The 13295-nt window shown below is 42.8% G+C and overlaps 1 protein-coding gene across 2 annotated transcripts in view; it reads right to left on the reverse strand.

Annotated features, from left to right (window-relative positions):
• tespa1 (thymocyte expressed, positive selection associated 1) overlaps positions 1-11899 on the reverse strand; it is a 36355-nt gene extending 24456 nt beyond the window's left edge. For both annotated transcript variants that reach the window (XM_084316835.1, XM_084316834.1), the window contains exons 1-3: positions 11749-11899; positions 11054-11241; positions 5909-5951 (exon numbers count right to left, since the gene is read on the reverse strand). In XM_084316835.1, coding sequence (XP_084172961.1) covers positions 5909-5951; positions 11054-11213 — 203 coding nt within the window. In that variant the 5' untranslated portion in view covers positions 11214-11241; positions 11749-11899. The remainder of the gene's footprint in view (positions 1-5908; positions 5952-11053; positions 11242-11748) is intronic.
• Positions 11900-13295: the final 1396 nt, after the last annotated feature.

Genomic DNA, 13295 nt, shown 5'->3' on the forward strand with positions numbered 1-13295 from the left:
CTTGATCTTTGCAGGAAAAGATTGGTCACTGCCCTCAGCTTCCATCATCACATTGGTCATGTCAATCCGCCCATCAAAGAGGATACAGGAGATCCCCCCCTCCTCCCTGCACTTCTCCTCAAACTCTTCCCCCAGCTCTTGCATCAACTTTTCTTGTGCTCTATTAACCTTGTTCTTATCAATCACTTTACTTGTGTCATCTTCTAAGATGAGTCCTGCATCAATCAGAGCTGCAGTTGCTATAGCTGCAGTTGGCCTTAGACCTATGCCATACCTTACACTAGCAAGGGCGATGTTTGGAATCTCATCATAATTTTTCCGTAGCTTTGCTGAAGCTGCAGGGTCAGTTTCAGGAATGAGCTCAACTTCAGGGACTGTAAGGAAGCTCTCAACATCCTTCCTGGCAACCTTGTCTGCTGCTGCAAAGCTTTCTTCTTTGCCCCTTCTCCTTTTCTCTGCCTTCTTTTCCATCCCCTGCCTTTCCAATGTTTTAAGAAGATAGAGGATTGATGGAGCCCCATGGATTTTCTCAATACATTGAGACGTTTGTTAAAATGGTTACAGAGGTTTCTGCTGAGTAGTTCTGGAAAGAGCTCACCTATTTATGGCTGACGTTGACTTTAAGTTTGTGTTTGTAGGTTGGTGGCTAAAGCAGTACAGTAGGAGATCTTGCCATCCAAGAATGAGTCCAATCAAGATATTGGAACCTGGCAAAGTTCAAGAAGTCAGGAGATCGAGATTTAGCACTTAGGTGTTTGTGTGCATTACAAATACAATTTATTATTGTTAGTATTATTATTATTGATCTTTGGAGTTGTATCCAGTTATATACAGTTCACTTGTTAATAAATTTGATGGCTTTGTCATTATAAATGATTTCCCATATATTTTTTATCTTTGCAATTTTGTAATACAATACCAATGGGTTCAAATGGTAAAATCAGCCATTTTGAAATCCAAAATTATGCAGGTTATATTTATCCTATCCCAAAAATGACCTCATATTTGAATTCCCCATTAAGAAACACATCATTTAGACACCTTGCATGTTAGGATTTCCTTCAGATTCATGTTGGCATCCATGTATGGCCAAGGGGTGAAAAATGGTAAAATCGGCCATTTTGAAATCCAAAATGATGTAGGTTAGAGTTATCCTATCCCAAAAATGAACTCATATTTGAATTCCCCATTAAGAAACACATCATTTAGACACCTTGCATGTTAGGATTTCCTTCAGATTCATGTTGGCATCCATGTATGGCCAAGGGGTGAAAAATGGTCAAATCGGCCATTTTGAAATCCAAAACAATGTAGGTAGGAGTTATCCGATTAGAAAAATAATCCCATATTTGAATTCCCCACAAAAAAACACATATTTTAGACACCCCACTCGATTGATTTTCCAAAAAAAAATAAGTATGGCCCGCCCTACCCCCCCACCCAACCTCCTCCAATGTACAGTTTCTACGTCAAATGTATATACTCCCTTTTCCTGACTCCTTCTGTATCACAAACAGTACTGTATTTGCAAATCTGGTATGTCATAAATGTATAGATGTAGCAGTACTGACTATCTGTATGTCATGTATGTCATATATGTCCTGATGAATTGAAAATGGGGGACCCTGATGTAAACAAGACGAAAGTCTTTCTCTGGTCTGCATCCCCTTAACAATTGTGTGTATTGAGCTGTACTGTATTGTACCCATTCTGCAATCTGTTAATAAAGTTTTCAATCAATCAATCAATCAATGAGACCCGGTTACTATTAGAGGAATTACGGTATTCCAGTTGACTGTATCTTTTTTGGAGGATTCGTTCAAAAGCTATTCATACTTCCATTTGTCTATCTATGGCGGACTCATTCAAAAAAGTAATTCGGTTGTGGGAGGGATCTGGGGTCACGTGGAGTGTGTTATACGAAATAACAACGGCTAACTTGACTGTTTCAACCAATCAGAATCAAGATATTTGCATGCCATTGTATAATACATGAATTACCTATACAGGCCTATTTATTCCACTTACAGGTGCTTGACTTCTCTATTGTGTGTGTATTCAATATGACAGAAATAGCAACGTAACAGCAATTAACAGCATCATAAAATTGTAAGGTTAGATGCATGTTTGTAACCATTCTTATCAATCATCTTTTTCCCTAATCAGCACTTAAAGGTCCTGTGTCTTATAAATGGCCTTTTCCAGTGTTTAGCAGCAATGGGGGTTTATATCAATGGGGTCTGTGTCTCTAATTCTCATTTTGACTCATCAGTCTAGTCTCGAGTTCACGAGATCCTCCCTCACTCAACTAAGCCATTCTGATTTGACTGTTTTGCTGACGTGAGTAAGGCACTGGTTGTAGTCACCGCCCACAATCAACAATTCGCTCAACAATAGAGCGAGTGGAATTACTTCCTCAAACGGGTTGATGTGCAGAGAACAGAGCGAGAGAGAGGGAGAGAGAGAGATAGAGAGGTAGAGAGAGAGAGAGAGAGAGGGACACAAGCATTTACACACAACCTCCAGCCCTGCGTGGGAGTGTGTGTGTAAATCTGTGTGTGCGCGGGGATGGAGCTTCTCCACTTGCATATCACTGTCAAAATATCGTTGCGCACGCTCCCACATGCGCGCCTGTATTCCGATCCGTGCAATAATATTCACAGGGGTATATATTAGGGATGCACCGATATGAAAATTGGCCACCGATACCGATTGTTCAACTAACACAATCGGCCGATACCGATACCGATACTTGTGGCAAAAAATAAGTATTTGTAATTTTTTTTAATATTCTTTTTTTTTAATTTTTTTTGTTATTTTTAATTTTTTTTAATGAAACTACTGTATATTTGTATGTATATGTTTGTATTTGTAGGCCTCTTTACTTACTTAAAAAAAGGAAACATCAAGAAATATGTTTATGGTATTAATTCCACCATGCCATGTATCACTATCCCTCTCCCAGTATCGTCTGGCGGCCTGCAGATGGATACTATTCTCTCAACCAGAGCTTTCAACCAATGCAATAGAACCATTTTGATTGACAGTCGATTCGGCCAATTACGCCACACCGCTAGCACCCACCTCCTGCTGTTCTTACCACCAATCGGCAAGCGTTTATTCATTTTCTACTTCCGGGAATGCTGCCATTGATCTGCTTGCGAGAGCACAACAAACTTAACGTAGCTAATACGTTAGCTGCCCGCCGACCATCGCTCCACAGGATGACTAAACGAGACAATGATTTTACTGCAACAAATGTTATAATAAAACAAAGCCTTTCTATACATTTGTCTGGTTGAAAACTTTATTAACAGATTGCAGAATGGGTAGTTGGGTACGGAATGAGCAACGGAATGGAACTGAGCTATGAACGGAGTAATGCCTTGCTTGCTTGCTTGCTATCTTCGGGTAAATAATATGCTGATGTTATTTAACGTGTAACACTAACTATATAACGTTAATGCCACAAAACGAATGTTTGTGTCATTTTAACAGCAGATACTTTCTTAAATGCCATCTTCCCGAGAGAGGGGTGTTGACGGGGAGCTGTGATGGGTTCGCTTGGTTGTGTTATTAATAGCATTGAACAGCTAACCGAAAGCTAGCGTTAACTAACGTTAAAGGTTTAGCCATAACGTTACGTTGGCTAAAGTTGGGGCTATTCATAATCCAGCAATAATGGCTGCAGACCTGCAAGCAAAGTACAGCAAGTTGGCAAAGGAGTATTCCAACGTAAATCACATTTTCACCAGTAACGTTAGTCTTCTATCTCCCGGTAGCTCATGCTAGCTAACCTAGCTCATGTTAGCGTCGTCACTGAGCGACCACCTCGCGTACACAATTAATGACATGTTGCGGACAGCCATATCGGTGACAATGTTTAGCTTTTAGTGCCAAATGATAAGAGTCTGAAGCGGAGTCTCAAAAGAGAATGTTGAATATTTAGTAGTAACTTTGATGCAGTAGCTTGTGTGTGTGTGTGTGTGGGGGACTGGGGGCGGCGCCGTTGGCAGGACGCGACTGAATTTATCGGCTACTGCCATCGGCACATTCGAGCTTATCGGCCGATAGGCCGATTGCAGTCAACAAGGCACTTATCGGCCGATACTGATACCCGACCGATACATCGGTGCACCCCTAGTATATATTGTAATTTGAAACAAGTTACCAATGCATTGTCCCGTGGGATTATGCCCCCCCGCGGTGAAATTAATTAGTATCCCCCTCCTCAATCTCTCTATATCTCTCTCGAATACTTGAGACGAAGAACGGCATAAATCCATACAACATTTTCAGATGATCAATGTTTTCAAACCTAATTGTCTACCCGGTTTTTGTTTTGTGTGATGCATTCCAAGTGATTCCTCTTGATTTCAACACAGACTTGTGTGCTTCTTTATCTCAAGGGTTCAATTACATGTTATGGAGATCTGTAATAATAATAATGATAATAATAGTACATTAGGTACAGTAAATCATGTCTGTCTCCACTGAACTTGTTCTTCTCATTTGTTTCCCATAAGTCCAACAGTGTTCCTCTATCAGTTGAGTTCCTATTGTAAAGTTTGTACTACAGACAGTGAAGGAAGTGTTCTTTAAACATGTTTTAAAGGGGACATGCATTATAAATGGCTTTTTTCAGTGTTTAGCATTGTTATATAGTAATAGGAGTTAGTATCAATGGGTCTGTGTCTCTAAATACCATATTGGCGGATTGCTCTCATTCAGTTGCGACAATTTCCTCCTCCATTTAATTAGGTCATTCTGATTTGACTCGCAAGGTGACGTAACGAGGCGCTGGTGGAGCTGATTGTGATCCGATTGGCTCTGTGGTTGGAGCCAATGCCCGCCCACAAAAAAATTTGTGTGCGCCATCTCTCTCCCTCGTCGGACACACACACACACACACACAAACTTGATTGCGTGTGTGTCTGGGACGTAGGCATAGTGTAACCCGACACTTCCTCAAACGGGGTTTGACAGGCGAGCGAGGAGAGAGAGGGAGAGAGAGAGAGGGATGGCGGGAGGGACTGCAGAAGTGTGTGTGCGCCATCTCTCTCCCTCGTCGGGGACACACACACATACACAAACTTGACTGCGTGTGTGTCAGGGACATCTCTCTCTCTCTCTCTCTCTCTCTCTCTCTCTCTCTCTCTCGCTTGCTCGTTCTCTCTCGTTCTCTCTCTCGTATGTCACTGAAAGCGCTTATGGGCGGAGCCCATCCAATAACAGGCTGAAATCCTGAGGCTGGAAAATGATGCTTTTGAGTACTCCATTAGAAATATAAAACAATTATTATTATAATTTTTTTTTAAATAAACCTTACAGATGTCTTCCATAGACTCACAGGAATTGTGCAAAGTTGCCCAAATAGTGCAAGGAATAGCAATGCATGTCCCCTTTAAACATTTTTTTTTAAATAGAGCAAAAATGTGTTTCTGTGATGTTAAGAAAACTGCTTCAGGAATAGGTCTATGTCATGTGCTAGCTTCCATATCCTGGCAAGGGTCTGTTTTCAATATGACACTAAATGGCTCGTTACATCACCCAACTTTGGCAGGGTTCCAGAGAACGGGATTTGCAGACATGCTGCAAATCAACTCAATATGCCATTACGTTTACCTGATTCAAAGATCTGTAATGTTTACATTTTTGGGACTGTACAGTATTTAACTCAACTATACAGTAGTCAGTATATAGATATATGAAAACACACTAATCTGAAAATAGTGTGAGTAAGAATATTAGGGCTAGCTCAAAAGATGACACTTCCTGGAGTACACCTGCCATCAGTGAATTTCCACTCTCTGCCTGACTTGTATTAGCTGAACCAGTTTCAGACACTGTTTACTGTCTCTGAGAGTCAGTTCTCAAAGGTCACCCAAAACCATGTGCACCCACTCACCCACAACCCAAGAGCCAGCTCTCAATCTTTCCTGCGCAGCATCCTGTGGAATCCATAAACACATATGTCAACATAAATATGTTTTTTCTCAGAATTATTCTTCTACTCATGCTCTACTTCCCCTGATATGATGCAGCCGCCGCCACCCATATAAGATATAAAGATATAACCCAGGGAGAAATCACAGCAGAATAAAATTTACATTTAAACTTTACATTTAAATTATTACACACATGCACATAGTGCAAGGGAGTATAGTAACCGCTTGTGTGAAACTCATACATTTCTTATCTGATTTGGTTCCAACTTAAATCCCACTCTGCCCCTCAGTCACAAATCTGGGGGTTCGATTTGACCCCCACCTGACCTTCAACATCCACATTAAACACCTCTGCAAGACCTCATTCTATCACCTAAAAAATATATCCAAACTCCGTCCCACTTTAACCCTGTCAGACGCAGAGAAGCTTGTCCATGCCTTTGTCTCCTCAAGACTGGACTACTGTAACGGACTCTTCATCGGGATTCATGAAGAGCATCCAAAAGCTGCAATACATCCAAAACGCACAATTGGAGGGGGGCTTCCGAACGCAAGCCGAACGCACAATTGGAGGGGGGCTTCCCTCCCTCCAGAACATTTACAACAAGCGGTGCAAGGGGAAGGCTAAGAGAATTATTAAGGACTCGAGCCACCCGAACAACTGCCTCTTTGAACTGCTGCGGTCAGGCAAGCGATACCGGAGTCTTAAGGCGAGCACAGAAAGACTCAGAAGAAGCTTCTATCCCCAGGCCATCAGGCTGCTAAACGAACAATAAACACTATGCAACAACCATCAAATGCACACAGCACACACACCCACACGCACACACTCACTTAAACAAACAACACACTGCAGCACCCACTCTCCACACTTTAGATCACACAAACACACTTTATATTTATTGATAAAGGATTTGCACTACAACTCGTACACCTACTGTAAATTGTACCTAAATTGCACCTCATCCCATTTCTGCCTTGCACTATATAGTATTGTATATTAGTACACTGCACAGTATTGTATATTATATGGTAACTCAGTTACATCTATTCTGCATCGAACATTGTACATATGTCTATATTGAACACTGTGACCTCATTTTTTTTTACTTCTAATTTACATGCTATACTATGTTATTTTATTTCATACTTATCTTGTCTTGCACAGTCTCTGGAGCGCAACAGTAAGAAGCATTTTGTATAAAAGTATTCTGTACTTCTGTATGACAACTATTAAAGAAACTTGAACTTGAAAACAGCGCTGCCAGGATCCTGATGAGAGTCCGTAAACACGAGCACATAACCCCCATCCTCCACTCACTACATTGGCTCCCCGCCTCATCCCGGATCAACTACAAAATCCTGATGCTCACCCATAACTGCATAAACGGACACGCACCCCTCTACCTTCAGGAACTCATCACTCCACAATCCTCCACCCGTACCCTCAGATCTGCAGGTAGCCTGCTCCTTCAAGTTTCAAGTTTCTTTATTAGTTGTCATACAGAATACAGAATACTTTGCATGAAATGTTTCTTTCTGTGTTGCTCCTGAGAGTGTGCTAGATAATAACAAGATAGTATAAAATAAGTATAATAAGTATAAAATAGAAAGTCAAGAAGTGTAAACAACAAAATTGTTCAGTGTATCTATTTATACAGTATGTTCAGCTGGTACAAAAATGGTGAGGTATGGGGCGGCTGATTGGCGCAGTGGGCAAGGCGCTCGCCTCTAACGCAGGAGACGCTGGGTTCAAGCCCAGCTCTCGGTGTTGCTACTGGCTGGCCGGTCGTTCATACTAACATAATTGGCAAGTGTTAGAGGGTGGGAAAGCTGGTGGGTGGGGATTTGACGTTGTGGACAGCGACTCCTACAGGTCGGTTTGGTGACGCCGATGCGACGGAAGTAGGAAGTGACGGGGGCAGCGTGAGCCTCCCACACGTTACTCCTCGCCACTGAGAGTTCGAGCTGCTGCGGTGAAAAGATGCGACAGGCTGCCTCCTCGTGTACCGGAGGGGACACGTGCTGCAAGGCTTCTGTCCTCACTACAACCGACCTGTGGGAGGCATAGTCTAGCAACGTTCAAGACATTGGAGGAAAGAATTGGACATACGAAATTGGGATGGGAGAAAAATAGAAAATGGGGAGAAAAAGTGGATAAAAAAAGAATTTGTGAGGTATAGCTTAGCTTGTGGTGCCACCTTGTAGTGGTGAGGTGCAATAAGGAATGAGAATGATGTGCAATTTCCTTACCAATAATATAAATATAAAGTGTAAAGTGTGTCTAAAGTGGTAAAGTGGGTGCTACAGTGTGTTGTTTATTTAAGTGAGTGTATGTGCGCTGTGGGTGTGTTGATGATTTGCTTGTTATTGTTCATTGTTCATTGAGCATCCTGATGGCCTGGGGATAGAAGCTCCTTCTGAGTCTCTCTCTGTGCTTGCCATGAGACTCCGCTATCGCTTGCCTGACTGCAGCAGTTCAAAAAGGCAGTTGTTTGGGTGGCTGGAGTCTTTGATTATTCTCTTAGCCTTGCCCATGCACCCCTTGTTGTACATGTCTTGGAGAGTGGGAAGCCCCCCTCCAATTGTGCGTTCGGCTGAACGGGTCACTCTCTGTAGTCTGCTGCGGTCTTGTGCAGTGCTATTCCCAAACCAGGAGGTGATATTGCCAGTTAGGATGCTCTCTATTGTGCATGAGTAGAAGTTATTGAGGATCTTCTGACTCACGTTGAACTTCCTTAAGCGCCTAAGGAAGTAGAGGCGTTGTCGTGCCTTCTTGATAACACTGTCAATGTGTGTGGTCCATGTCAAGTCCTCGGATATGTGGACTCCGAGGTACTTAAAACTGTTCACTCTCTCAACCGGTGCCCCGTCGATGCTGAGGGGGCTGTAGTCACTGACCCCCGACCTCCTAAAGTCCACAATCATCTCCTTTGTTTTGCTGACGTTCAGGGAGAGGCTGTTCTCTTGACACCATCCCGCTAGAACCTTAACCTCCTCCAGGTAGGCCCTCTCGTCGTTTGCAGAGATCAGGCCCACCACTACTGTGTCATCAGCTAATTTGATGATTGTGTTGTTGTTCCGCTGTGCCACACAGTCATGTGTGTACAGGGAGTAGAGGAGGGGACTCAGGACACAGCCCTGGGGGGCCCCTATGTTGAGAGTGATGGATGAGGAGGTGCAGTTGCCTGCTCTCACCACCTGGGGTCTGCCCGTCAGGAAGTCCAAGACCCACTGGCAGAGGTCATAGTTCAAGCCCAGGTCCCTGAGCTTGGCTATGAGTTTGGAGGGGACTATGGTATTGAATGCTGAGCTGTAGTCGATGAATAGCATTCTCACATAGTTCCCCTGCCTCTTGTCCAGGTGTGATGCTGCTGTGTGCAGCACATGGGCTATGGCGTCCTCCGTGGCCCTGTTGGGGCGGTAGGCAAATTGCAGGGGGTCCAGGTTGATGGGGAGGGAGGAACAGATGTAGCCCTTCACTAGCTTCTCAAAGCACTTCATGGCTATGGAGGTGAGAGCTACAGGGCGGTAGTCGTTGAGGCAAGCGGGCTTGGATTTTTTGGGTACAGGGATAATGGTGGACTTCTTCAGACAGGTAGGGATGACAGCCTGTTCCAAGGACAGGTTAAATATGTCAGTGAATACCGGGGCCAGTTGGTCGGCACAGACTTTTAGGACGCGGCCGGGGATACCGTCCGGTCCTGCTGCCTTCCTGATATTCACTTTCTTAAAGGTCCTCCTCACCTCATGTTCTGTTATCCTGAACACTGAGTCTCCATCAGCAGTGCCCCCCCCTCCATTGCAGTGGTTTGTAGGCTGGTGCTGTTATTCCCAGCCTCAAACCTCACATAGAAGATATTGAGATAATTTGCTAAGGAGATGTCACTGTTCAGTTTGAGGGAGGTGCCTTTGTAATCTGCCTTCGGGTCCCCAATACCCGGCTCTGCACCATGGGTGACCGAGCCTTCTGCACGGCTGCACCACGCCTGTGGAACAGCCTCCCCATCCAGCTGAGGGCACCACAGAGCCTGGACTCTTTTAAAGCAGGCCTCTGTTTCAAAAGGCCTTTGACTGTTAGCTTTTTATTTATTTCTTGTGATATTTTTTTTCTTCTTGTGCTGTTGTCTTAAATTTTCTGTTCATACTATGTTTTTAACTATGTTTATACTAGGGTGGCTAGGTGGCACAGTGGGCAAGGCGCTCGCCACCAACGCAGGAGATGCTGGGTTTGAGCCCAGCTCTCGGCGTTGCTACCAGCTTGGCTGGTCGTTCATACTAATACAATTGGCAGTATTAGGGGGTGGGAAGCTGGTGGGTGGCGATTGGACGTTGTGGACAGCGACTCCTACAGGTCGGTTGGTGCGCCTGTGCAGTAGAATCAGGAAGCGACAAGTCCCTCCCACGCAGACCCTCGCCGCTGAGAGATCGCGCTGTGCAGGTGAAAAGATGCGACGGCTGCCTCCTCGAGTACCGGAGGGGACACGTGATGCAAGGCTTCGTCCACATTGCAGCCGGCTTGTGGGAGGCATGGCCTAACAACGTTCGAGACAGGGGAGGGTAGAATTGGACAATGCGAAATTGGGGACAGGAGAAAAATTTATTAATGGGGAGAAAAAGTAGATGTTTATACTATGTTTTTAACTATGTTCTATTTTTATTTTATTTTTATTCTGTATTTTATTTTATTTTTTACTAATAATTATTTTATTTTTTAACTGTTTTAACCCTGTAGCACTTTGGGATCCTAGTGAACAAAAAGTGCAATACAAATTCAATTTATTATTATTATTCAGACTTGCCCAAAATGCTCACAAATAGCTTACATTTGGGGGGAAAAGCTCCTTCAGTCCCTGCCTATATGCTAATGTCCATGTGCAATTTCAGATTGATTGGCCAACCCACTGAGGCCAATGGATGTGGACAGACAGCTTTCTTCATAGTAGGATTAATATGATAATCCTAGTACCCCCCCCCCCCATTCCGTCCAAAACTACAGTTGATGAGGATGATGCAAAATATATAACAGGGAGGATGCCAACCAACCAGTGGGAGACATTGCATGTAAAGCAAGATCTCTCACAAACTACTTATTTTGGACTGACCGTCTGAGAAGACGTCATCGTCTGCTATAGAGGTGTGGGAATCACTGGGCCGGCCGCATGACGATGCCTGTGGCTGTGGGTCCGCTTCCTCCAGGGTGAGCCACTGCCGGCTGCTCTGGACCCAGGCTCGACGCCTCACCGTGGAGGAGGGGCTCTCCATGGTCCACACTCACCTCACAGATAAACTGCTGATGAAAAGAAGAGAGGACTGGTTGAATACGTAGAACTATAGACGGTTGAAGCAAACAGTTCTACGTGGAGGTGTTTTGGAAGGCAAGGTAACCTCCTCGCATACAAAAAAAATCAAGCGCAGAGAAACACACACACACTGGAATGAAACATGCTGGTAATTATCAAGGGCATTCAGTGTAAGTAAGGAATCTATTATATCTGCAGTCTATCCTTGGAAAATGCCATGTCATTCAATACTACTCCATGTATGAACAACATGGAAAGTGTGATATTGAAGGTTAGAGAATTAGGACAATTTGAGCTCGTAAAAATAAACGAGATCAAATGCTCATCATATTCAAAGAAAGGCTAATTGGCACACTGAAACGGAGTTTAATATTGCAGTTGCTTTTCATGCCAAGTTGGAATGAAAGGTACGTTTCATTTAATATATCAGGATTTCAACTTGTTTCATAGTTGACCAACTCCTCAAAAAGGCAACAAAAATACAAAGCTTAGCCTACCTTTACCGACGCAGGTTTATATTCTGAGCAGCTATACGTTCTGGTTTCCTGTTCTTAGAGTAGTATGCTAGTCAGCGAAAACATCTCCAACAGAAGATAGTTCTATTCTCAAACAGCCTTTTCCGACGAAATTCCTATGGAAGTATGCATCCCCACCCGAGGATCGGCATGTCTAAGACTAAAATTGCCTCTGGTTGAAAGTGAGCGCACGTTACAAGTGCTGATTAATAAAGGAAGTGGTTTAGCGCCTCGCCTGAAATAAATACATTTTAGAAGTATCTGGTTACTGCGAGACATCCTGCGATGACGGAAGCATGTAACCGTGTTCAAATCATCTCTGCAGGTACAGCCTCGGTGCTGCAGCTCACTGAAGCGGGGTGCAGGACAGGTGCCACTGCCAACGATGCTTCGCTGGCGTGTGGCTCGTGTGATTATCTTCTCTAGCCCAAATGTTTTAACTAAAGTACAGTGGTGGAAGAAGTACACAGTTGAACAGTTCCTTTACTTTAAAAAAAAAAGGGAAAAAGTAGAAATACTCAGATAAATGAGAACTCTAAAAGTCCTCCATTCAAAGTCTACTTAAGTAAAAAGTAAAAAAGTATTTGCGATTGAATGTACTTACCTATCTAAAGTAAAAGTACACATTCATTCTACATGCAGTTTGTCCTTTGTGTATCCATTTCCTCTGACTATAGGTTATGTTAAAGTGGTAAATGTGGTCCAGTTAGCTGCTCTGATTACATCCTCTTGAAGTTGACACTCAAATGTGAAAGTATATAATCTTCATCCATTTTTTATTTTGCATTGTTTTCTATGCAAAAATTAACTAGTAACTGGTGGGTTCAGATAAATGTAGTGAGGTAAAAAGTACAATATTTCCTTTGAAATGTAGTGGAGTAAAAGTATAAAGTTCCCTCAAATGAAAATACATACATAAGTAGGCCTACAGTACTTGAGTAAAAATACTTTCCACCACCAAACGTATAGGTAAATATAGCCGTATGGCACTTCTTTACAACTTTTTATTTTTAGCCCTATAAGTAAGTAGCTTATTGCATTCAATACTTATTTAAACTTGCATAGGCTATGTGATTAAATAGGTTTGGAATACAAAAGTCCATGAAAATTATACTTTGAATAAGCTGACTTTAAATGTAGAATTACATAGATGTTAGTGAGGTAATTTATATATATTTAACCGTTTTACAGGATGGTGCATCGATCAGGACACGACGGAAGGTGAGGAGATGTATATTTCCTTTTGTGGAATTCTTGTCCATCAGGGTTTATTTTCTTTCTGCCAATATCCAGTTGTCATCACATTTAGCTGGAATAGTTGCTATTAGTTATTTAATGAGGTGTAAAGCAATTCACGGCTTAAGCATAAACAAGAACTGTCATACATAAGCATATAATGATACAAATTAACACAAATTATATCGTATATATAAATATGAGTATATAAAATATTTAGCACATTTAACCGGTGACACAAACGGCACTATGCTACTAATGCTAGCTTATACTGTACATGAAAGGATTCAGTG

Source organism: Notolepis coatsorum (assembly GCF_963971535.1).
Source record: "Notolepis coatsorum genome assembly, chromosome: 6".
Lineage (NCBI taxonomy): Eukaryota > Metazoa > Chordata > Actinopteri > Aulopiformes > Paralepididae > Notolepis > Notolepis coatsorum.